At 46.7% G+C, this 26,109-nt stretch overlaps 1 protein-coding gene across 10 annotated transcripts in view; it reads left to right on the top strand.

Moving 5' to 3' along the window:
- Nucleotides 1–26,109, top strand: part of LOC115090001 (coiled-coil domain-containing protein 9B-like) — a 249,141-nt gene that overhangs the window by 7,155 nt on the left and 215,877 nt on the right. The window contains exon 1 of one of the 10 annotated variants that reach the window (XM_029598532.1): nt 20,678–20,882. The exons of 8 other annotated variants lie outside the window; for them this stretch is intronic. In XM_029598532.1, coding sequence (XP_029454392.1) covers nt 20,862–20,882 — 21 coding nt within the window. In that variant the 5' untranslated portion in view covers nt 20,678–20,861. Of the gene's footprint in view, nt 1–20,677; nt 20,883–26,109 lie in introns of those variants that run through there. One more of the 10 variants, XM_029598529.1, reaches the window with a different exon arrangement.

Here is a 26,109-nt window from a genome sequence, read left to right as displayed (position 1 = left end):
ATCCTTGTCTAGACGATTGGTTGGTAAGGGAAAAGTCCGCTGCTCTCTGCGCGCACTTGACAAACAGTTTTAGCCCTACTCACACCTCTTGGCTGGATAATCAACTACTCCAAAAGCAGTCTTCGGCCCTCACAAGAGCTGGAATTCCTAGGTGCTCTTTTCAACACTTGGGTCGGGAAAGTTTTTCTTTTGGACTCGCGGACTCTCAGCCTGATCGATCAGTTGAACACGTTCATCTCTCTACCGCTTCCCACGGCGTGGGATTACCTGCAAATTTTAGGGACCATGGCTTCCACGATCGATCTCGTCCCCTGGGCATTTGCTCATATGCGTCCTTTACAGAAAGCATTGTTATCCCATTGGAAGCCGATGTCCGAGCAGTACCAGGAGATTCTCCCTCTCTCTCTGACTCTACCATAGTCAATATACAATGGTGGTTCTCCCCAGCACACCTTCTCAAGGGGATGCCTCTCTTGACTCCCTCTTGGGTCATTGTGATGACAGATGTCAGCCTCTCCGGTTGGGGGGCCGTTTGCCAATCTCAAATGACTCAAGGTTTCTGGTCCCCCTCCCAGTCTCAGTGGCACATCAATCATCTAGAAGCCCGAGCGGTTCGCCTGGCTCTCAAATTTTTTCTTCCTCTGATTCACCACAAAGCGGTCCGGGTGCTATCGGACAATTCTACCACGGTAGCTTACATAAATTGACAGGGGGGAAATCGAAGTCATCTAATGGCGCTAGAGGCCAGCCAGCTTTTTCTCTGGGCAGAAAGGCACTTGGATTGCTTGGCGGCCTCCCACATAGCAGGCAAGGAAAATATTCAAGCCGACTTCCTCAGTCGACAACATCTCGATCCCGGCGAGTGGGAGTTGTCAGACGAAGCGATGGACCTCATCGTGCACAGGTGGGGTCCCCCTCACCTGGACCTCGTGGCGACACTTTCCAACGCCAAGGCTCCCCAGTTCTTCAGCCGGTGGAGGGAGCATTGTTCGGAAGGAGTGGACGCGCTGGTTCTTCCTTGGCCCTCCGACGTGCTACTCTACGTGTTCCCACCGTGGCCATTGGTGGGGAAGGTTCTACGGAGAATAGAACTCCATCGCAATCCGGTCATTCTCATGGCCCCGACGTCCGTGGTTCGTGGACCTAGTGAATCTCTTCGTCTTCGTCTCTTCGTCTTCGTCTCTTCGTCTCGGTCACCTGTCCCATCTTCTGCGGCAGGGTCCCGTATTTTTTGACCAGGCGGATCACTTCTGTCTTTTGAACGGAGACGTTTGAGACACAGAGGATATAAGGATGAAGTTATTGCCACACTCCTCAGGGCTCGCAAGCAGTCAACATTGCTTACCTACATCCGGGTCTGGAAGGTTTTTGAAAACTTCTGCGAGGAGTTGGGTATTTTCGGCATGTTCGCCTTCGGTTGCGGTGATTCTCACTTTTCTTCAACGTGGTCGCTCCAAGGGTCTTTCGGTCAGCTCCCTGCGCGTTCAGGTTTCAGCTCTTGGTTCCCTCCTAGGCACCATTGAAGGTCAGGCAGTCGCCTCTCATCGGATGTTGCTCGTTTTCTCAGGGGCGCTAAGCATCTTAAGCCGCCTGTCCGGTCTATTTGTCCTTCGTGGAGTTTAAATCTGGTACTTCAAGCCCTTTGTACGGCGCCGTTTGAGCCTCTCCGTCGTGCCACTCTCAAAGACTTGACTCTCAAGACTGTCTTCCTGGTCGCTATTTGTTCAGCCAGGAGAGTGTCTGAGCTTCAAGCTCTGTCCTGTAGAGAACCTTTCTTGCGATTTTCGGACTCGGGCGTCTCTCTCAAGACTGTGCCTTCTTTCTTACCTAAGGTTGTTTCTTCTTTTCATGTTAACCAGTCCGTGGAACTTCCTGCTTTTTCACCAGAGGATATCGCGACGTCTGGTGGTAGTGATCTTCGTCGTCTCTATCTTAAGCGAGTTTTATTGCGTTATATTGCGGTCACTAATGATTTTCGGGTCTCTGATCAACTTTTTGTCCTGTGGAGTGGTCCCAATAGGGGGAAGCAAGCTTCTAAGGCTACGATTGCTTGCTGGTTGAAGGACACAATTTCCTCTGCCTACATTTGCAAGGGCCGAGCAATTCCTGAGGGCCTAAAAGCTCATTTTTTACGTTCTCAAGCAATCTCTTGGGCGGAGTCTCAATCGGTGTCACCGCAAGAAATATGTAGAGTGGCTACATGGAAGTCTCTTCATACGCTTGCTCGTCACTACCGACTCGATGTTCAGGCTCCAGTCTTTGGTTCCTTTGGTTGACAAGTGCTTCGAGCGGGGCTGTCTGGGTCCCACCCTTTGTAGGGAAGCTTTGGGACATTCCATGGTCTGGACTGATCCGGGTACGTACAGGGAAAGGAAAATTAGTTCTTACCTGATAATTTTTGTTCCTGTAGTACCACGGATCAATCCAGAAGCCCGCCCGTTCTTATTTTGCCTGCTCGAATTCTTCTTTCCTTCTTATAGGATTTTCTTTTTTGATCCTTGCATCGTCTTCCTGAAATTTAATGATAGGCACCGGAAGCATCGTTACGATGATCAGGGGTAGTTGCACAAGAGCGTTTAGTTACACAGTTCATTCAATTCTGTTATTTTGTTAGTTTAAATTAAATTTTCTAGTTATTCTGTTACTTGCTTGATCTTGTATTTCTGCTTTGACAATGGTTATACTGAGGGTTCCAGGGTGGGTTCCTTCCTTATATAGGTTTATTTTATTTATTTATTTTTTATTTATTTGCAGTTTTTAGATACCGACATTTGTTTAGTAACCTCACATCGGTTCACAATTAACAGAAACATTGCAGCTGTGCCAACTAGAACGAACATGTGCAACAGTGCTTTACAATAAATAATAAACATTTACAATAAACTTTACAATAAACTTGTTAATGAACATATGCAATAGTGCTTTACAATAAACTTGTTAAGCGGTGGGGGGGGGGAGGGGAGAGAACAGTGGAACAATGAAAGGGAAAAATAAATAGTGGTACAAAGCAAATTGTTATCTCACTGAATTTATAAGTCTATAAATAAATAGAATGAATTTTATAAAACACAATTGGAAAAGAGAAAAGCTGGGTATGAGAGAAAGAAATGGGATAGAAGTCTTTTATATACAATTGATATACAATCGATATGAATAATTGCCAACAAAAAGGTGTGGTGAGAAAGAAAAAGGGGTTGTACATTTAAGTAAATTAGTGGGCAAGGCTGTAGGAGTAAGGGAGAGAGGAGAGTGTAAGGGTTAAGTAAAAGCCATGTTTTCAGCTTTTGCTTAAATTTTATTGGGCATGTTTCTTGCCGTAACTCCGGTGTCATATTGTTCCAACAGTTCGGTCCGGCTATGGTTATCACCCGCTTCCTAGTTGACTCAAGAGTGGTGGTTTTATGTGTGGGGGTGTGTAGGGTGGCTGCATGTTGTGTTCTAGGGGTTCTGGAGTGTTTGTGGAAGTAAAGTTCAATATTAAACCATGTCATGTTTTCATTGTGTAGGGTCTTGTGTATTAGAGATAAGGTTTTGAACATGATTCTCTGCGCAATGGGGAGCCAGTGCAGATCTCTGAGTATGGGAGTAATATGTTCCGATTTTCTGGTGTTGGTGAGATTGCATGCTGCTGCATTCTGAAGCATTTGTAGTGGAAGGGTGGTAGCTTTGGGTAGGCCTAGGAGAAGGGCATTACAATAATCAACTTTCGAAAAAATGAGGGATTGCAGTACAGTACGGAAATCATGTTGGTAGAGTAATGGTCTTAATTTTTTTAGAGTGTGTAGTTTGAAGAACCCATCTTTAATAATGTTGCTATGTTTTTTAAAATTAAGGTGGTTGTCTAATGTGACTCCAAAATTTTTAACAGTGTTAGTGATGTCAGGAGAAGTGAGTGATGTGTGAGTGGCAGCAATTGTGTTTTTGTGATTCTGTGGGGAAATGACCATAAGTTCTGTTTTATCGGGGTTAATGGCCAGATTGATGCTAGTAAGGAAGTTACTAATGGCGGTAAGGGCAGTATTCCATGTTTTAAGGGCATCATTAAGGGAGTCAGTGATGGGGATAACAATTTGTACGTCAGACCAGAGTTCTAAGGTTACCCTTAGAACTCTGGTCTGTCTCCACCTGCTGGAACGGGGGTTCAACCCATGGTCTGGACTGATCCGTGGTACTACAGGAACGAAAATTATCAGGTAAGAAATAATTTTCCTGTCTTCAATCTCTTTCTAAAGGTAAGTGGGCATTGTTCCTGGCGTAACTCTGGGGGTAATGCGTTCCACTGAGAAGGTCGAGCTGTAGAGCAGGCACGTTTCCTTATGGAGGGGTGGAGAGTGGACTTAGTGGGGGGAGCGTGGAAGGTCACTTTGTAGGTAGCTCTGATCGGTCTCATGGAGGTGTATAGGTGGAGTGGGATTTTTAACTGGAGTGAGGACTGATTGTGGATGATCTTGCATATAATGGTGAGGGACTTATGAAGGATTCTGAAGTTGATGGGAAGCCAATATAGATTCTTGAGAATGGGCGTGATATGGTCTCTTCGACTGAGAGAGTGTGTGTGTGTGTGGGAGTGGGCAGGGTGTGGACATTATGCATGCAAGTGAGTGGGAAGGGTATTAGTGGGTGATTAGCCCACGTACCTATGAATGATCTCTTACCACCCCTCCTCCCCAATCTCCTGCCACACCATTTCTCAACTCTCTGCTCCCTTGTCCAAACATGTCTCACCTCCCTTTCTCCTTCTCCTCTCAATTTGTCCCTTCCCCCTCCACATGCTGCTGTGTAGCTTTCTTCTTTCTGGTTCCCCCTACCCCCCCCCCCCCCCCAATTTCTCCTGCCACACCATTTCCTCTGCCACCTCTGTGTTCTCTTCTTCAACAATGTCCCACATCTCCCTTCCTCCCAACAATGTCTCCCTTCCTCCTTCTCATCCCTACCTTATCCAGGGGTAGCTGGTCATCTGGAACAGTAACAGGGCCCAGACTTTCTGCTGACTTCACTATTCATTATCTCTTCCAGCACCTGCTGTTTGGATCATGGGGCATATCCTTTGTGTCAGCTGGTCCATACTCACACATGCTTTGCTCCTGCTGCTTTAGCTGTCAGGACTCCTATTCACCTTGTGCGGTGTATCCTTTGCAATAGCCTATCCACTCTGCTGCTGCGTCAAGCATATGCCTTGTTCCCTGCCTGCTGTGTCCCTGAATGTCACTGCTGCAACCTCTTCTGTGGTTCAGAGGCCTTGGCTTCCTCGTTGAGCCACACTACACATGAGGGATTTGCATTCTGTTGTGGTTTCCTGGGCCGTGGCTTGTGCACAGGCCAGCATTAAGCTATAACTGAATGACAGATTGACAGGTGGCCTAATTGCACAGTAGTTAGATTTAAGAATGTGCTTTTATTTTTAACAGCATTTCCTGTTGTGTCACATTGTTTCTAAACTAAAATAATATTTCCTAGCGTGTAGCAGATGGACTCAAAACAAGTGGGTATAGTGTGCTCGTGCTAGCAGTTGGAGACGGATCTGTCGTCAGCACGGGTACATATACCCCCACAGGAAGTGAAGCAATTCAGTAATTTCCATCTCCAAAGCAGTTTGGAGCTCCTTCACGCTCGCTGAGCGTTCTTCCAAATTCTAACGACTAAATTCCTAGCGACGAGCCCCGCACTCCTGCGGTGATACCAGTCGGTCACTCCCCCAGTTGAGTTTCCCGAGGTGATTTCTGTAGTCCCTCGGAGGTAGGTGCCTCGGTCTGGTGGCCGACTCGTGGCAGGGACCTGCCCCCGAGGAAGGGCTTGGGCGCGGCCTAGAGGCAGCCTCGGTCCCGGCGTGGACTTGGCCCCCGAGCGAGACGAGTTCGGGCACTGCCTAGAGGCAGCGGGTGCACCTCCTCAAGCGCGGCGGTGAAGGTACTCGCCCTCTCCCCTCGCAGCCGGAGACCGCCCGGGTTGCAGCCGGGAAGCGCCGAAGACGAGGTAAGGCGTATATATTTACTTGTTGGTCTCCGAGGAGAAGCAGAGTGTGCCTCTGGGGTGGCCAGTTAAGTAGGCCGCCATTTCGACTGCCTGCTCGCCATCATCTTCTACCTGAAGTGTCCCGCCTCTTGCTATGCGCACGGCGATAGGCGTCCGTGGCTACGCGTACGGCGATAGGCGCACGTTCCTAGTTAATTGCTAGGCGCACGTTCATAGGCGCACATTGCTAGGCGCCCGTTCATAGGCGCACATTGCTAGGCGCCCGTTTATAGGCGCACTGTTATAGGCGCACATTGCTAGACACACGTTGCTGAGCGCTGGTTTTCGGCGCCTGCTTTTTGCTCACAGCGAAGACTCTTATTGAGTTCACTGGCGGCATGGAGCGTAAGAGTGACCAGGCTTCGGCAGTGGCGGCACCTGCAGAATCAGGCATCAATCTCTGCTCTGCATGCAACCTCAGGGCCACACAGAATGAGGATGCAGACTCCCTATGCGCCCAATGTGAAGAGGCCCTGGGAGTCCCGGGCCAGGGCCGGTCCCAGCCCAGCGTTCTTGCCGGTTCCTCAGGGAACACTCCGGAGCCAGCAAGCAGCGGGGAGCAGCCAGTGAACCAGGGGGGCCTGGTTCCCATGCGGCCAGATATGGCTTCGATCTCCTGGGTGGAATTATTCAAAGGGATTCATACCTTTGTCACGATGCAGTCAGCTCCCCGACCGGGTCCGTACGTCCAGAATGACCCGGCCCCTGGACCCTCGCGGCCTAGGCGCGGCCACTCGCCACCTGATAGCCCCAATTATGGGGATTCAGACTACCCGGCAGAAGAAGATGAGCCCCCCCGAGGAGGGAGAGCTTCCCTCGGGGGTTGAACCTTATCGGACCATGCGGCGCTTCTTTCCCAGAGCGGATCTCCCAGACCTGATCTCGCAATGCCTGTCGGAACTGGCCCTTCCGGGCCATGACACCCCAGGGGCACCTAGAGTGCACCCCCTGTTAGAGGGCCTGCGCCAAACTTCTCACCACTTTCCCCTCCTACAAGTGGCACAGCAGCTAATCGATCTGGAATGGGCTGCACCGGAGGCTCCATTCAAGGGGGGTCGGGCCTTGGCTGGCATGTACCCCTTAGCCCTGGCAACTAAGGACATGTTGGCATGCCCGCAGGTAGACGCCATAGTCAGCGCAATTGCGAAGCGCACCACCATCCCGGTGGAAGGAGGGACGGCCCTCAAGGATACACATGACCGGCGTATGGACGCCATCCTGAAGCAGGCCTTTGAAGTGGCAGCCATGTCCCTATGAATTGCGACTTGCTGCACTGTGGTGACGCGTTCCTGCTTATCTCAGGCTCGGAACAATGCCCTGGGAGAGGGGATGGAATCAGCTCTCTCATTCCTTACTGACGCAGCCTCCGACCTCGTCCGTACGGCAGCCAAGGGAGTGTCATCCTCAGTGGCAGCCAGGAGGCAGCTCTGGCTACGTAACTGGTCGGCCAACTCCTCTTCCAAGACACGTTTCTCAAGAGAATGCCCTTCGAGGGATTTCTCCTGTTCGGCAGCGACCTGGAGAAGCTGGCCAATAAATGGGGCGCCTCTCCATTACTTCGTCTACCAGAAGACAGGCCACGCAGGAGGCAGCGCCCGTCTTCTAGACCACCCAGAGGTAGAACCTCTCAGCGCTTCAACCCTTACGGGACTCGATACCAGGCACCCTGGTCGCAAGCCAGGAACCAGTCCTTTCGGCCTAAGCACAATAAGAGGAGAACCGGCTCTGGTTCTGGCCCCGGCCGTACCCCACAATGACAATCAGCCGGCCCAACCGGGGATAACAGCCATAGGGGGCAGGCTGACCCTCTTTTACCGCAGGTGGGCCGAGATTACCTCGGACCAGTGGGTCCTCACCATCATCCGAGAAGGGTACTACCTGGACTTTCTTCGGCTCCCGCCAGGCAAGTTTGTGGAATCTCCTTGTTCACCCCTCAAGAGGGCGGCGCTAGATGTTACCTTACAGAGGCTTCTCTCCCTCAAGGCCATAATTCCAGTGCCTGCAGGGGAGATAAATTCTGGGCATTATTCCATTTATTTCATAGTGCCCAAGAAGGAGGGCACTTTCCGGCCCGTCCTAGACCTCAAGTCAGTCAACCGCTACCTACGGGTACCCAGCTTTCGCATGGAAACCCTGCGATCTGTCAAAAATTCAGTACAGCCAGGGGAGTTTCTCACATCCCTAGATCTGTCAGAAGCCTACCTGCATATCCCAATCCATCGGGATCATCAGCGCTACCTGCGTTTCAAAGTCTTGGACCAACACTTTCAGTTTCGGGCGTTACCCTTCGGGTTAGCCACAGCACCGCGGATCTTTACCAAGGTCATAGTAGTAGTGGCAGCGGCCCTCAGGAAGGAGGGAATTCTCGTCCATCCCTACCTGGACGATTGGTTGATCAAGGCAAAATCGCCAGAAGAGAGCCATCGGGCAACCAGCCGAGTGATTGCTCTTCTAGAGAGCCTAGGCTGGGTAGTAAACTTAAACAAGAGTTCCCTACAGCTGTCTCAGTCGAGGGAATACCTAGGAGTCCTATTTGACATTCAGGCAGACAGAGTCAGCTTGACTCCCAAAAGAAGAGAAAAGCTCAAGAATCGTCTACAGGCCCTGCTGCGTGCCGTCCGGTCCACAGCTTGGGATTACCTACAAGTCCTAGGCCTGATGGCATCCACTCTGGAGGTGATACCATGGGCACGGGCGCATATGAGGCCGTTACAACGCGCCCTCCTATCCCGGTGGAGCCCGCGATCACAAACTTACACCGTACACCTACCTCTGCCAGCCAGGGTACGGAATCAGCTGCAATGGTGGCTGCAGCAAAGCCACAGGAGCCGGGGGTCCAGGATGTCCTCTCCGACCTGGACCCTGCTCACAACAGACGCCAGCCTGAGCGGCTGGGGCGCACATTGCGAAGGACTCACCGCCCAAGGGCGGTGGAGCAGAGAAGAGTCGGGATGGAACATCAACCGACTAGAGGCATGGGCAGTCAGGCTAGCGTGCCTGCGACTTGCCCACAGACTGCGACACAGAGCAGTCAGAGTGATGTCAGACAACGCCACCACGGTGGCATACATCAACTGACAGGGCGGAACCAGAAGCCAACAGGTATCACTAGAAATAGCTCCTCTGATGACTTGGGCAGAAGCAAATCTCCAGGACATCTCCGCCGTCCACATCGCCGGGAAGGACAACACCGCGGCGGACTTCCTCAGCAGAGAAAGTCTACATCCCGGGGATTGGCAATTGTCACCCAGGGCATTCCAGATGATTGTGAATCAGTGGGGGACCCCGGGCATGGACCTACTAGCGGACAGGTCCAATGCTCAGGTATCCAGATATTTCAGCCGCAGGCGGGATCCTCGGTTTCAGGGGATCGATGCACTGGTTCAACCATGGCCCCAGGAGATTCTGCTGTACGCCTTTCCGCCATGGCCCCTGCTGGGCGCCATTATACACAGGATTCAGCGGCACAGAGGCCTGGTTCTTCTAGTGGCCCCGGACTGGCCAAGAAGACCCTGGTACGCAGACATGAGAAGATTGCTGGCAGGGACTCCACTACCCCTGCCGCCGCACAGGGACCTGCTGCGACAAGGTCCCATACTCCAAGAGGATCCGGCTCAATTCTCTCTTACGGTCTGGCCATTGAGAGGGCTAGACTGAAGACACGAGGATATTCAGGACAGGTAATAGATACTCCTCAGAGCACGCAAGTTCTCTACATCGCTAACTTATATAAGGATCTGGAGAGTATTTGAAGCTTGGTGCGAAGCTCATAGCACCAATCCACATGCCGCTAAGATTCCTATCATTTTGGACTTCCTGCAAGATGGTCTTCAGAAGGGTCTGTCCCTCAATTCCATCAAGGTCCAAGTGGCAGCACTTTCCTGCTATGGTCCACAGAGTGACGGCAATAGTATCGCCACACACCCGGACGTTTCCTGTTTCCTGAAAGGAGTCAAACACATTCGTCCGCCACTGAAGTGGCCCATACCTCTGTGGAACCTCAACCTAGTTTTGGACTTTCTAGCGGGACACACCTTCCGTCCACTTCGAGGCCTGTCCCTCCGTTTGTTAACCTTGAAGATGGTGTTCCTGCTGGCTGTTTGCTCCGCACGCCGTGTCTCCGAGCTACAAGCACTGTCTTGCCGTGATCCGTTTCTCCGAATCACGCCAGACGCCATCCATCTTCGCACAGTTCCTTCCTTCTTACCCAAAGTTGTCTCGCACTGCCACTTCAACCAAACCATCTCTTTACCTACCACAGAAGGTTTGAAGAAGTCTGAAGACGGTCTAATTCTACGCCATCTCGACATAGGCAGGCTACTGTCCAGATACCTGGAAGTGTCTGAAGCAATACGAAAGACAGACCATCTGTTCGTCCTACACAGCAGGAAGAAGCAAGGGGAAGCGGCCTCATGAGCAATTATCGCCTGCTGGGTCAAAGAAGTTATCAAGGCAGCCTACGTAGACGCGGGTAAACCACCGCCTCTACAGGTCAAGGCTCACTCTACCAGAGTGCAAGCGGCCTCTTGGGCAGAAACGCGGATGCTGTCGCCTGCTGAGATCTGTAAGGCGGCGACGTGGTTCTCCCTCCATACCTTCTCCAGATTCTACCGTCTGGATGTCCAGGCCAGGGAGGACACCGCATTTGTGAGGGCAATCCTGCACGGACCTCGGGCAGCCTCCCGCCCAGTCCAGGAGTAGCTTTTGTACATCCCTCTTGTTTTGAGTCCATCTGTTACACGCTAGGAAATGTAGATATTACTTACCTGATAATCTCGTTTTCCTTAGTGTATGCAGATGGACTCAGCATCCCGCCCGGCTGCCAATATTCATGGGACTTCACAGGCTCAAGGTAAGCCATGTTTTACTACATAGGGCATCCACCCTGCCGGGTGTCGACGCCTTCCGGTTGAGAATCCTGGCGGTCTCCAGCTACTATCAACCGGTCAGGGTAATCCTGTTTAATTAATTGATCAGTCAGCACTCATATAGCTATGACACTTTGCAAGGAAGATTACTGAATTGCTTCACTTCCTGTGGGGGTATATGTACCCGTGCTGACGTCAGATCTGTCTCCAACTGCTAGCACGAGCACACTATACCCACTTGTTTTGAGTCCATCTGCATACACTAAGGAAAACGAGATTATCAGGTAAGTAATCTCTACAATAAAAAGCAAATTTTGAATTTTTTCTTAAATTTTCATTTAGTACATACTATTTTGTTATTGCACACTAAACAAAAAATAAAAAACCCCAAAAGTGAACCTATTGAAACAAAAAAAAAAAAGGGGAAAAAATGAAACAAACCGAACCAGTTAGATGCTTATTACATTTTCAAAGCAATGCTTAAATGTCTAAGGACCTGATTCATCAAGATCTTTTCTCTTGGACTCCAAATGGGGAAAAAAGCCTATAGAAAATCAGGAACAAAGGAGAGTTGGAGAGTTGTAATGGCCAAGAAGGAAGTGGTTTGGAGTTGTGGCCATACAGTTTCAATATGTAAGATGTCTGAATTGTCCATGCTTTATTTTATCAGGTAGGTAGACATCAAATTAGACACCCTATTTAGGTATCAAATGCAATCATCAGATGGAGTCTTGCATGTCTAATACTGATAGAAAGTCTTCATTGTTTTTGTGCATAAACTAATCCACCTAAAATCATCAGCAGCTATACTTACTTGAATTCACTCTACTATGTAAGACGTTTATATAACTTTCAGTGGATATGGATTTTGGACTAATTATCAGCCACAATGGTAAAATGTTAAAGTTTTTCATTTCAGTAGCCATCACTGAAAACTGAAATGTGCACATTTTAAAATATTTTGGTAAGCCTTACATTGCTTCCCATAAAATACAAAAACAATATATAAAACCAATAATATAAACAATAAAATAAAACATTTTAAATTCACAATATACAAATCAGTAGTATAAAACCATAGAAATATGACACTATAAACATCATACTCTGTAAAACGTGAAATAAGAACAACCCTGCAATTGAACCAATTTGCAATTTACAAGTCATCAAATGTAAAAGAGAAATAAGTTAGTATAAGCTTCATAATATATTAAACACAAAAATATTTTAAAGTAAAATAAGAACAGCACTTTGATTTAACAAATTCAATAGAGGAAATCTAAAAATAAATACTTCACAAATTGTATTTTGTTTAAAACAAAATTACACCATATCTAAAATAGGTTAAATGGAAACAAACATGAATAAATAAATCAGTCTATTGAATATTAATAAGAGCAAAACTACGATTTCTCACTAAGAGCCTGATCAAAAAACCAACCCCTAGATTCATCAAAATGCTATAATAACGCTTGGATAATACCCGCGGTAAGAAAAAGGGACGTGTTTATGGTAATTTTAGAATTACTGCACCGCTCGCTACCATACTGCTTCACATAGGTGGTATCGCGTGGTGCGGTAAACTTTTTGCACCCCGTGATACTTCTATTTTGCAGCTTGCGAAGTGCCCAGACCAGGGGGGGGGGGGGGGGGGGGGGTGAGAGAGATAAGGCCTTCATAATAGTCTACTATTTATATCTCTATAGGAGGGCCAGCTAATAGCTCGAGGTGAGGTGGTGTTGGTGGTTTAAGGGCCAATTTTAGATGTGGAATGAGATGTACGAACAGCACAATACACAGAGGTGAAGATTTGATGTGATTTGGAGTGAGGAAAGTCTCACAAAGATGAGATTTCTGCAATGTTCTCTCGCCGTAGCTTGATAGACTTTGTAACGGTACCATCAAGCTAGGGCGAGATAACATAGTAGAAATGCGTTAACACCATAACACATTTTGATGAATGACCCTGCAAGTCTTTAACAACTGTTTAAACTGTAGTAACTATAGCAAAATGGACTCCTAAGAAGAGTGTTCCAGATTCCTTCAAAACCATAGAAAAAGTGTGTGTAAACCATCACAAGCTAATTTGGCCGTTTTTAATGAAGGAGCTGTGAGGAGCAATTTATTCACTGATGTGAGTGAGCGCACGAATACAAAGACAATTTGGACCCTGCCCATAGATTCTATTAAGTTTCAAGAGAACATTAAATTGGACACACCAGTAAACTGGTAATCTGTGTAAGTCCCTTAATATAGGAGGGTGAAGACATTTTTACCCTCGATTCAATAGAAATGGGGGAAATTACTGCTGGTTTGCAGGAGGTATTGAAGAGCTCATCCTTAGAGTTGTTTGACTAAGGAGCTTCTTTTCATACCTTCTGTGAAAACCAGTTCCCTACATGATGCCAGGAGAGACAAAAGATTGGTAAGGAATCTCTGAAACCCTGTTTTTCAAGCATGGAGGTGCTTGAATGAACTCTGAGAGCTGAACTTGGTAGTAACTCTGCTAGTGAGTCTCGCATTTCCTTCAGTACCTCAGAAAACAAATTAATCTCCATCAGTGAAAGGAGAGCTTTCAAAAGTAGGATTATTAAAATTAATATACAATTGTTTAAGCAGGGATGGAGAGGAGGTGTCAAAATTCTTCTGAGGAACGTGAAATACTTCAGGAGTTTGAAGAAACAATGAGGTAATTGTTTATAGAGGGGGTAGGTAATGGGGAGAATAAGTATCAAGACTATTGGACAGGGTTGGGAAGAAAACCTTGCTTTAAGCAACATATAACAGCTGCAGGGGAAGTATAATGGTGATGACAATATTAAAGAAGCCTCGAAATTTCTTGTTTATGAAATTTCAGGTACTCTAGTGATTGAAGCTTATTTGCAGCTCTGTATTTTAGTGTAATTCCTGAACTCTCATAAGGACAGCCCTGGCTCGTAGGAAAATTCATCTTTCTGGAGCTCTGAGTAAGGGAATAGTTCTTTGCTGTCATTTGTATGAAAAGCTCCTCCCTTAATCTCTCTGGTTTTAGAGTGATAGCTTTAATTGTGGACATATTAACTCAAAAGTGAAATTGGAAGGGAATGATTGTTCATAGTTTATTCAAAATTAACAAGAAGTCACAACCAGAGGTAGTGAAATCTACTTTCCAGCATGTGCATATGCAGAAACAAAATACCACTGTCAAGATTCTCTTTGGACCCCTGACACAATTACATTTTGATGTGGTTAGGACACTGCACTCAAACATTATTAGGGAGGGCACATGGACCAAAAAAACGATAGTCTCATAAGCATTCTTCACTTTGGAAAGTGTGCAAAAATGTATCTAAAATTAGAAAATCAATAGAAATGGGAGTAAACAAGTTGTCTAATACCTGACATTGTTTAGAGAGGTACAGATTTTCCTGAAACATGTGCAGGTAGGTCACCCCTGCCAGAGAAGGAAAAGTATCTTTGGTATTGACATTTGTTTATAAATGTTGAGCAAAGTATTGTGGTTACCATCTTAGTCCACTTGTTTGTTGACCATTATTTCTACACATTCAAGTTGTAGGTTGTACTTTTTTTTATTGAAAGTATCATCTACAATTTGTTGACCATTATTAGTGTTGATGGAATATTTACAGTCTTCGTTAACAAGAAATATTAAAGTGAAAGCAAAAGTTCCCTGTACGTACCTGGATCAGCCAGACTGCTGGATTATGCCTCCCTTCCAGCAGATGCAGACAGAGAAAAATTTGAAGGACATCCCTGTAAGTAGGATGTGCCACCTGCAGCCCTTTCGGTATTTCTCTGTCTCCAGCAGATGAAGGTAGCAGAACCTGCAGTCCTGGCTAATTGATTCTAAACAAGAAAAAAAAAAAAGAATTGCAGTGACAGGAGTCCTTTAAATTTGTTTGGCTGAAACAAAGTAACAAACACCCCCCCCCCCCCCCCCCGGGTCTCTCCTTGGTGGTAGGCCTGCCGTGTGCTTTGCCTTTCACTCCAGTGTACTAGGAGCAGCAGCCGGTGAGTGACTGGGGGGGGGGGATTTACCGGTGGGCCGGTCCCTCCCCCCCTGGCCCAGAGACAACCGCGGGTTGTGCTCTGGTGAGGCCAACGCAAATAAAAAAAAGAAAAAAGAATCGGAATGCGATGTTGTTTTGCAGCTGCGTTGCTCTTATTCAGTCTCCTGGGCTCTGGGGTTGACTTTCATGGCCTCTCCTCCTTGTTCAGCGCGGCAATGCTGCATGCTTTGGCCTGCAAATCCTGTGGGGAGCCATCAGCGGGGGCAGTTGATGGCAGGGGGAGGCAGGCACATCGGTCCCATGGTGCGGGTGACCCGATGCTGCTTCGTGGTACTCAGCCTCCCCTCTCCTGCGGATCGCGGGAACGGTGGCCATTTTAGGAGCTTTAGATGCTGATGCAGATAGCTCAGCAGGGGGCGGGGATGTCCTTACTCAGTTATTTCTGCAGGATTTTTGCCCCGGGTCTCCCCATGTTTTATTTCCTGCTTTCCATGCTCCTTTGGATACCCCTCCTCGGGAAAATTTAAAGGGCCAGCATCCTTTTTTGGCTGATTTTATTTTATTATTACATAAGGCTTATTTAGCTAGCCTTATGCCCATGGGAGATCCTGAGCCCCCTCCAGGGCGGCCTGGGGATGGGTCCTCTCCTCCCATGCAGGTTCCTAGGCTGGATCCTCCTGAGGACTCCCGGATTAGGGTGGTCCGGGAAGGGTCCGGTTCCGGAAACCAAGAGGCGGTGCTGCTAACGGATCCGCTTCAGGCGGATATGGACGAGGATTCCGAGTGTGTGGCCCCGGTGGAAGGGGATGATCCTTGGGTCCTTAGGCTCTTTCGTAGAGATGAGTTGGAGCTGATGATTCCACATGACCTAGAGGAGTTGGGCATACGGGCTGGTCAGACGCCGACGCCTCAGGGCACGGTGGATCTGGGGCTGTCTGGCCTTCGTCCCCCGGCTAGGACTTTTCCTTTTCATCCTATGTTACTCCAGCTAATGTTTCGGAAGTGGGATACTCCGGAAGCTAGCCTTCGCGTAGGCAGAGCTATGGAAAAATTGTACCCACTGCCGGAGGACCTCCTTAAGATTCCCAAGGTTGATGCGGCCGTATTCGCAGTCACCAAGCGCACGACTATTCCTGTGGTTGGGGCAGCTGCCCTTAAGGACCCTCAGGATCGTAAGCTGGAGGTGCTTTTCAAGCGTATTTTCAAAGTGTCGGCTCTGGGGGTTCAAGCAGCCATTTGCAGTAGTTTAATGCAGTGTGCGAGTCTCCGGTGGGTACAACAACTCCTGAGTGCCAGAGAGCTCTCCCCTGAGGAGTTGGAGCAGGCTGATCATTTGGTGCCGGCGGTAGCATATGGGGTGGATGCCTTGTACGATCTCCTTCATATGTCTTCGCATACTATGGATTTTGTGGTGTCAGCCCGCAGGCTTTTATGACTAATTGGTCGGCTGATGTTTCCTCCAAGTTGCAGCTGGGTGCTTTTCCGTTTAAGGGGAAATTACTTTTTAGAGATGATTTGGAGCAGCTCATTAAGTCCTTGGGGGACAATAAAGTGTACAAGCTCCTGATGGATAGGCCAAAAGCTTCCAGAGGTTTCGGCCCTTCTTGGTCGCGTTTTTTCGGGGGCAGTGCCATTTTCGCCAGTCTAAGCTGGCTCCGTTTGGCCAAAGACAGTCGTCCGGCAGTCGCAGACTTGGTCTCATTCCTTTCATGGCTGTAGATCCACCCGAGACAGCAGTGCCACAGGGGTGATGGGAGTCCAGTCCTCCCAATGAAATAGCGCCGGCCCTCTCCCCTGTTCCGGTCGTTGGAGGGCGGCTGTCCCTGTTTTACGAGGAGTGGGTCAAAATAACGTCGGACCATTGGGTTCTAAACATTATAGAACATGGCTACGCCTTAGATTTTGCTCGTCCCTTACGCTGCCCTGCTGGTCTCTGGAGAAAAGGTGCCAGGTGTGTCTCACGCTTCGCCGGTTGTTGGACCTCGGAGCAGTCGTTCCAGTTCCTCTGAACGAACTTCGAACCGGCAGGTATTTGATTTATTTTCTGGTTCCGAAGAAGGAAGGGTCCTTCCGTCCGATTTTAGATCTGAAGAAGGTCAACAGAGCTCCCAGAGTGCCCCGTTTTCATATGGAGATGCTACATTCCGTAATTGCCTCCATCAGAGCAGGGAAGTTTTTAGCGTCCCTCGATTTGACGAAAGTGTACCTACACATTGCAATTCGGAAGGACCATCAGCGGTATCTCCGATTTATGGTCCTCGGCAAGCATTACCAGTTTCAGGCACTTCCCTTCGGTGTGGCGACCGCTCCGCACACATTTACCAAGGTGATGGTGGTTGTGGCGGCGGCTTTCCGTCGCCAGGGGATCCTGGTCCATCCCTACTTGGACGACTGGCTCATTCGAGCGAAGTCAAAGGAACTATGCGAGGCGGTGGTTGCCAGGGTGGTGCAGACACTTCACGCTCTGGGTTGGATCATCAATGCGGACAAGAGCCAGTTGTCCCCCGTCCAGATCCTGGATTTTTTGGGGGCGAGATTAGATACTCTAATTGGAAAAGTCTTCCTGATGCAGGATCAGATAGACAAACTCATGTCGCAAGTTCGGCGTCTCATGTCCCTGCCAGTTCCCAGGGCGTGGGACTATTTACAGGTTCTTGGTTCTATGGAGTCTACTTTGGAGTTGGTTCTGTGGGCTTTTGCTCATATGAGGCGTGCAGTTTGGCCACTCAAGGCGTGACGTCACTATGTTTGGCGTCACGGCGTGTGACGGCGTTCGCTGAGGCACTGCCTTGAGCGCCCAAATTGCAATCATTCACCTTCGCCGGCGCTCAAGGCAGTGCCTCAGCGAACGCTGACGTCACACACCGTGACGCCAAATGTAGTGACGTCACGCCTTGAGTGGCCAAACTGCACGCACAGGCTGAATGCACGCAGGAGAAGTGGCCGCAGCTGGAGCGATCGTGTCAGAGGTCCCGTGCAGGCATCCATCTTCGCCGGCGGGGCCGCTTTCGCCGCCGGCTGCCCCCGGGAGGCAGGGAGCAGCCCCCGGGAGGCAGGGGAGCCACGGTGCGTCTCCGGAGGAGGGCTGCAAGAAAAGTAAGTTACACTTCACATGTCGCTATTCTCATTTTTTCGCTTCTTTTTCGCTTTCGTTGCTTCGGGAGGAGGGTAGAGAGGACTGGCAATCCTGAGCGTAGGAGAACCGTCCACTTCCTGGTACCTGTCATTTCAAATGTCATTTGAAATGACAGGTACCAGCGCACCCAGGTTACTGTATAGGCGCTGTATAGCGCTCTATACAGTAAAATGGATTGCGCGGGCCTAACCTTCTCGGATGCTTCTTGGATGCGGCTTGCATTTGCAAGCTATTTAAATATAGTAACGAGCGGTAGGTGAGCCGGACTGTGCGTGCGGCAAACGCGGGTGCGCCCGGCACTAATGCAGCTCTTCCTACCGCTACTTACTGTATCGGCCTGTAAGTTTGTGGCAGCAGGACATCCAGACAGTGATATCAGACAAGCAGGCTTCAAGAAGTTTCTTATTGATCCAGCAATTTCCTCCTGCTCCTTTGTATTTTCAACTCAGTCAAAACAGGGCTGGGATTTGGACCATAAGGGATGGTCTTCATAAAATGACTTATGAGGAGAGATTGAAGAATCTAAATATGTACACCCTGGAGGAGAGGAGAAGCAGGGGTGATATGATACAGACTTTCAGATACTTGAAAGGTTTTAATGATCCATGGTCAACAAACCTTTTACATTGGAAAAAAATCAGTAGAACAAGGGGTCATGATTTGAAGCTCCAGGGAGGAAGACTCAGAACCAATGTCAGGAAGTATTTCTTCACGGAGAAGGTGGTGGATGCCTGGAATGCCCTTCTGGAGGAAGTGATGAAGACTAAAACTGTGAAGGATTTCAAAGGGGCATGGGATAAACACTGTGGGCTAGATTTTAAAAGCCCTGCGCGCGTAAATCCTGCTGGATTCACGCGCACAGCGCACTTGTGCGCCGGCGCGCCTATTTTGCATAGGCCGCCGGCGCGCACAAAACCCCGGGACGCGCGTAAGTCCCAGGGCTTCGTAAAAGGGGCAGGAGGGGGCGTGTCCGAGGGCGGTCTGGGGCGGGTCCGGGGGCGTGGCAATGGTTCGGGGGCGGGCCGGGAGGGCGGTCCCGAGTCCCCCGGCACTGCGGCCTGTGTCGGGGGATGCCGAGGCGGCGCACGCAAGTTACGCCTGCTTCAAGCAGGCGTAACTTGCACAACAAAAGGTAGGGGGGGATTTAGGTAGGGCTGGGGGGTGGGGTAGATAGGGGAAGGTGGAAGGAAAGTGCCCTCCGAGGCCGCTCTGATTTTGGAGCGGCCTTGGAGGGAACGGAGGCAGGCTGCGAGGCTCGGCGCGCGCAGGCTGCCGATTTTTGCGCGGCTCGGTGCGCGCCGACTCCAGATTTTATAAGATACGCGCATATCTTATAAAATCCGGCGTACTTTTATTCGCGCCGGCGTACATTTTTAAGATCTACCTCAGCGGATCCATAAAGGCTAGAGGATGGGAATGAAGAGAAGAGCCATGGAGGTGGAGTACTGGAGTGGAGGCTACTACCTGATGATTACTACCCTTAATTAGCCTTCGCCTGATTAATGCAACTCCAACATTGCTCTCTGCTTCAATGGCAAGGGGAAATGTGGAAAAGAGGATTTGCATTCAGATAACAACCAGCAAGGACTGAGCTTCACAATCTGGGTAAACAAATTTGCGTGGGGATAACTTGTTTATTACGGCGGTTACTACTCTAAACCAGTTAAGTCTGATACATCACTTTGAATGCATATACAGTACTGCTCTTTGCTTCAACGGTAGGGAGAAATGTGGAAAACAGGATTTACATTCAGACAGCATCCAACAAGGCATTGATCTGTGCAGTCTGGGTAACCAAGCATCGGGGTAACTTGCTTGATGCTGCGGTTACTACCCTTAACCATTAAGCCTTATGCTCACCTTCGATGCAACTCCAACATTACTCTCTGCATCAATGACAGGGGATGGCAGGAAATTTGAATCAAACAGTTATCAACAAGGGCCCTGAACTTGGTGGTTGATGAAACAGATAAGTATGGGAAAATAAGTGTGGGAGCTTGCTGGGCAGACTGGATGGGCCGATTGGTCTTTTTTTGCCGTCATTTCTATGTTTCTATGTTAAGCCTTCACTCACAACTAACAATGGAATTCTTCCCTTGTTTTATATTCCCCCTGTCTGGTCATTGTAGCCCCAGCTTACCTGAGGAGTGAAATAACCAACAGATGGATTAAACGAGCCTTTCACATGACAATGCACAACACATGTCAACACAACCACTAGGCTGGCCCATAGATTATTATTTTAATAATTCTGTATAAAGAATTTTGTAATTTTGGGTGAATGCCATTTACTATTACATTTGTGTTTTGCACATAATTATGCATGCATATTTTTCTTGTATCTAGCAGTTTTAAAATACAGATAGAGTTAAAGTATAATTGCCATGACATTCCCTCATTACTGACAATGTAATGTTTTAAGACTTTTATTTCTGGGATCTGATCTTGCTCTGTGTGCTGAAAACTGCAATCCTCTAAATAATTAGCAAAAATTAAGAGAGATAATTGTTAATACGTATATAGTTTCTGTTTTTCATTGCAGGTAGTATGCATTTTGGGTGTATGGAAGTTATGTAAGACATAATCTAACCTGCAAAAAAAAGGGGAGGAGAGGAGGAATTATTTAAAGAAAGCAGTACTTGAAAAGGACATTGGCACTCTAAAGTACCCTGTCTGTGGTCTGTATATTAGGTTGCCTCTGCTCTTGGCTGGGAGCCCAGACTAGGCTTTTGTAATCAAAACATGATCATGTACTCTCTGCAACCAGTACTGAGCGAAGCTGGCTGATGTCTCCTGCTTTAGCTCTGGTTTGGAATCCACCCAGCACCACCGCTGATGGCCAATATGCACAGAACTGTGAGTGCCGCTTTTGTTATTGTGGGGGGGTCTCGCCTTTAAAACAGTCACTTAAAGCCTTTTTGTTTCACAGGGATGAATGTAGATCTAAAATTTTTGATTTGTAGTGTTTTTGAATGTGGATCACATGGGCAGATTGGCAGCGTCTGGTTTAGGACGGCTTGCTTGTTCTGGTGTGCGAGGAGGGAATGCCAGCCATGTTCAGGCTGGTGTTTTGAGTCAGGGCCTTCAATCACAGCTGTTGGCAGCCCCTGAAGATATTTATTTGGAAATGGGAGTGTTATTTTAACAAAAGAATTATAGTTTAGGGTGCTGTCCTGCTTCCCCCCTCCCCCACACCTTCTTTCTCTTTTTCTCTCGCTGGCCTTCTCTGTCACTATGTCCTCTACTAAAGTCTTTGCTTAGAGCTGCTGACTGTGAAAGTATGCAGAGAAATGCTGCTTATAGAAATGCTATTCCTTACAAATTTACTGTTGGCACTATGCAGCAAATGGAGGAGACAAAAATACAGACACAATTGTGTGAGTTTGTGCTTAATTTAATCAGCATATTTTAAGTGGCCTTATTACAAATGTGCAATAGGACTGATGATTATGTTATGTTGAAGCCATTTTAGGTAATCTGGGAGCGTATGCTTTGTGGAGTAGAAGATAACAGTGTGTGTGACAGTATGAGCAATGCTTAAATAAACTTTCCTTGGATATGGTCCTTGTCATTTTGTAATTGGAAACAAAAGGTCTGAATTTTGTACTGGGACATTTAAACGTATACACGCCATTGCAGTCAAATTATAGAAAGTCAGTCTCCCTTTATTTCCAATCTGAAAAGGTGTTAGCAGTGAAGGAGAAATAGATGACCCCATGTTTGTTTGAAATCTTGGCTGTCACCTAGATTTGAATGATTGTGATTTTATAAGTGTTAATTATGCATTGGTTCTGAATGAAACTCATGGTATTATCTAGAAGATAAAGTGGGCAGCTATCAGTTCAAATCTTATAAATGTATCGAGGTGTCCCAGTGACATTGTAAACACGAGATAGAAGCTTGGGTATCATTAATAGCCCAAAGATGGTCTCAATGAACCTTATTGAAAGAGGACTTTTTTCATTCTTTGCCTATTGACAGGCACCCAGTGTTTTGACCTTCCAGGGGTCTCGAGCAAGTTTGCTGCCCTGTTGAACTTATAATTAGGATGCTCTATTTTGTCTCACTCATCTAGTATTTATCTTAAATCAAAGCAGGGCTCCCAGATGAAAACTGCAAGACCCAGAGCAATAAAAATAAATTCAAAGATACTTTGTGCCAGAAATATTTATCTTAAAAACCACAAGCCTTAATTGATGTCTATTGTATCGCTGTGTTTAAAAGTTTTTTTTCCCTCCTTTGTTGATTATGTGCATTTAAACTCTGATGTCCTCAGTTTTCAGATTTTCTTTCCCTTGGTACTAGAGACTTGTGTGGGTTTTTTATTTTCAGAATTAAAGCATGATGTGCTAATTTTATAGAAACCTCTCTAAACCATATATATTGACTTAGTAACTAGCATATATTGGGGATATGTAGTTGCTAAGACTTAGAGTGATTTACATATTTTTATTGCTAGGCTGTCATGATTAGATGTGCCATGATCTAAAGATCTGCTTACCAAATTTTAAATGATGTATAATCTGTATGTGATATATTTTGAGTGTAAAATACACTAGCGGCTGCATACATTATGTGTGCTATCAACAAAATGGCAAATGCAATTTTCAGAAGCTTTTTATGTGAGTACATTGGCTGGCTGAAAATTGCATCCTTTACGCAGGTAGTAGTAGGAAAAAAAATGCTCAGGGATCAACATGTAATTTTGGCAGGTTAGAGGTAACTATTCCTAGGAGCAGGTTTAACTTTGGGGAAGGAAATAATACATGTAGATTAATACGCATACATTTCAAAATATATTTTCAAGGGAAAAAGTTCTCACAGAAAAAGCAGTTGCAAATGAACATAAAATTGGCTATACTGTGTCGGACCAAAGGTCCATCAGGCTCAATATCCTGTTTCCAACAGTGACCAATGCAGGTCATAAGTACCTGGCAGGATAACTTTGCTGTAGGGATTTGCCCAAGTCCAACTTTTATGAACTTTTCTTCCAGAAATTTGTCCAAAACGTTTTCAAACTCAGCTATATTAACAGCTTTTACCACATTCTCCCGCAGCGAATTTCAGAGCTTATGTGTTGAGTAAAAAAAATATTTCTTCTGTTCGTTTTAAATGTAGTATCTAGTAACTTCCTTGTACTTTTTGAAAGAGTAAACAACCAATTCACGTTTACCGTTACCACTCCACTCATTATTTTATAGACCACTATCATATCTCCTGTCGCCCATCTCTTCTTCAAACTGAAGAGCACTAACCTCTTTAGCCTTTCCTCATATGGGAATGATTTTAGCCCATTTATCTTTCTAGTTGTCCTCTGTACCTTTTCTAATTCTGCTATATCTTTTTTTGAGATGCAGTGTTCAAAATTGCACACAATACTCAAAGGCTGGTATATCCTGGATATTGGTGAGCTCCAGGGCATGTTCTTCCATCAGTTCTCGAGGGAGCATAAACGTCAGAAGAAAAGGAAACAAAAGGAAGCTGTGGCATGCAGCACGGGCCAGCACTTAGCTGACAGCTCAGTCCTCCATCCCTCTCTCTCTTCCCCACAAAAGAGCCAGGTATATTGGAGTGAGGGTAAAAGTGCTTGGAAGCAGTGCATCATTGCTGGGACCATTTTGCCAGACCTATGCCAGCAATGAGGCCCTGGGGGAGACAGCATAATGTGCTAGTTTGGAGGCTGCAAGAGGGCTGGGAATAGTGCCAGAGCAAAGTCGTGGAACCCCAACAGTGTTTCCTCAGCTGCCAGATGCTAAAATGACAGCAAGAAGATCAAGGTACTCCTCAGCAGGTTCAAGCCCTTCCTGTACACAGCTTCAGATTGGTCAGGGGCCAAAAATCTCTGGACAAGCTGAGGGAATGGGGATTCTCCATAGAATTTATAATGCTGATGAATATGGCTTATTGTCAGTGGCAAAACAATGCAAGGGAGGCACCAGGAGGAAGGGAAGGGGACCCTAAGGTGCAAGCACATATCCCCAGAAGACCCTGTTGAGACCTTGGGAAGCAAGTATTCCCAGTCAGATCAGTAGCATTGCTTTATATTGGGAGTGATGGCCAGGGTTCTGGAAAGGAGGACCTGGACTCCTCAGCGCACAGGGAAGAGCAGGAATTAGCCTCTTCAGGGAGAAAAGAGATGGCTCTTTAAAAAAGAGGAACTCACAGCATTGATTACAAAGATCTCCTTTTTCCTTTCAGTTGGCAAAGGAAAAGGAGAAAGGGGAGAATGCTAAGGGGGACCCAGTTTTGGCTGGTATTAAGAAGCTAGCAAGGTCACTCCTCTTGCATCCAGCTATACTGGATATGATTATAGCATAATGGGGTATGCCGGATACATCCTTAGAAGGGCTTGTGATGGATTTTACCCTATTTCCCCTCTTTAAACTGTGTGGGACAGGCTTTTAGCCTGGTCCACCTTAAATCCTTCAAAGACAGAGAGAGAGCTGTGTGGATGGGACCTTGCTGGGATGGAGATAAGTCTTGCAAACTGGTTAAAAGACAGGAAACAGAGTAGGATTAAATTTTCACAGTGGGGAAAAAGTAAACAGTGGAGTGCCTCAGGGATCTGCACTTGGACCGGTACTTTTCAATATATTTATAAATCATCTTGAAAGGACTACAGCAAGTGAGATCAGATTTGCAGATGACACAAAATTATTCAGAGTAATTAAATTTCATGCGGATTGTGATAAATTGCAGGAGGATCTTGTGAGACTGGAAAATTGGGCATCTAAATGGCAGATTAAATTTAATTTGGACAAGTGCAAGGTAATGCATATAGGGAAAAATAACCCATGCTTTGGTTACACAATGTTAGCCTCCAAACTGGAGGAAAAGATCTAAGCATCATGGTGGATTCTACATTGAAATCGGCTCAGTGTGTTGCGGCAGTCAAAAAAACGAACAATGTTAGGAATTATTAGGAAGGGAATGGTGAATAAAACAGAGAATGAAATAATGCCTCTTTATCGCTCCATGGTAAGTACTGTGTGCAATTCTGGTCACCACATCTCAAAAAAGATATAGTTGCACTGTAGAAGGTATAGGGGAGAGCGACCAAAATGATAAAGTGGATAGAACAGCCCCCACCCTATTAGGAATGGCTAAAGATGTTAGGGCAGTTCAGCTTGGAGAAGAGAAGGCTGGAGGAGGAGGGGGGGGTATGATAGAGGTTTATAAAATCATTAGAGGATTAGAATGGGTAAATGTGAAACATTATTTACTCTAGCAGATAATAGGAGGACTAGGGGGCACTCCATGAAGTTAGAAAATAGCACATTTAAAACAAAGAGAATTTTTTCACTCGTTGCCAGAGGATATGGTTAGGGCAGTTAGTTATTTATTTATTTATTTATTTATTTATAGGTTCTTATATACCGTGGTACGTATAATCATACATCACCTCGGTTCACAGTGAAACAATAAATAGCAACAGGCTTTACATATAACAGGTTAAACAGTAGAACATTAAACAGTTACAGGCTTTACACATATAACGGGATTCCAGGGTAACAAGCTAACTTCAATGAGTATAATAACAATAATATTTTAATATTTAATAAATTACGCAGGAACATTTAACTATTAAAGGAAAATCCAAAGTCCTATTAAATTCAATATGCAGCATTTAAATAATCTAGGGGTAGTAATTAGTAGAAAGTGAAGAAAACGATTGGGGAGGAGAAACACATGGATAACAAATGTAGAGACATAGAGCAAATATGGGAAAAGAGACACATGGAGCAGATGAGAAGAAATAAAATACAGGATGGTTAAACTTTATAACACGTAATGGAGCAGATAAGTAATTATAATAACACAGGATGGTTAAATGACAGTTAATATGTTGATCATTGTGAGAAGGCTTTTTCAAACAACCATGTTTTAAGGTTTTGTTTGAACGTTTTGTGGCATGGTTCCAGACGCAGGTCCAAAGGCATATTGTTCCAAATATTGATACCAGCTATGGAGAATGATCTGTCTCTAGTGGATACGTGTTTGATGTGTTTTAGCGGATGAGGGGCTAATTTAGCTTGGTGAATATTTCTAATTGGTCTGTTTGATGTGCGGAATATTAACTGAT

The sequence above is a fragment of the Rhinatrema bivittatum genome, chromosome 4 (assembly GCF_901001135.1).
Source record: "Rhinatrema bivittatum chromosome 4, aRhiBiv1.1, whole genome shotgun sequence".
Lineage (NCBI taxonomy): Eukaryota > Metazoa > Chordata > Amphibia > Gymnophiona > Rhinatrematidae > Rhinatrema > Rhinatrema bivittatum.
The sequence above is the reverse complement of the archived record's forward strand: the minus strand, read 5'-3'. Positions and strand labels throughout refer to the sequence as shown.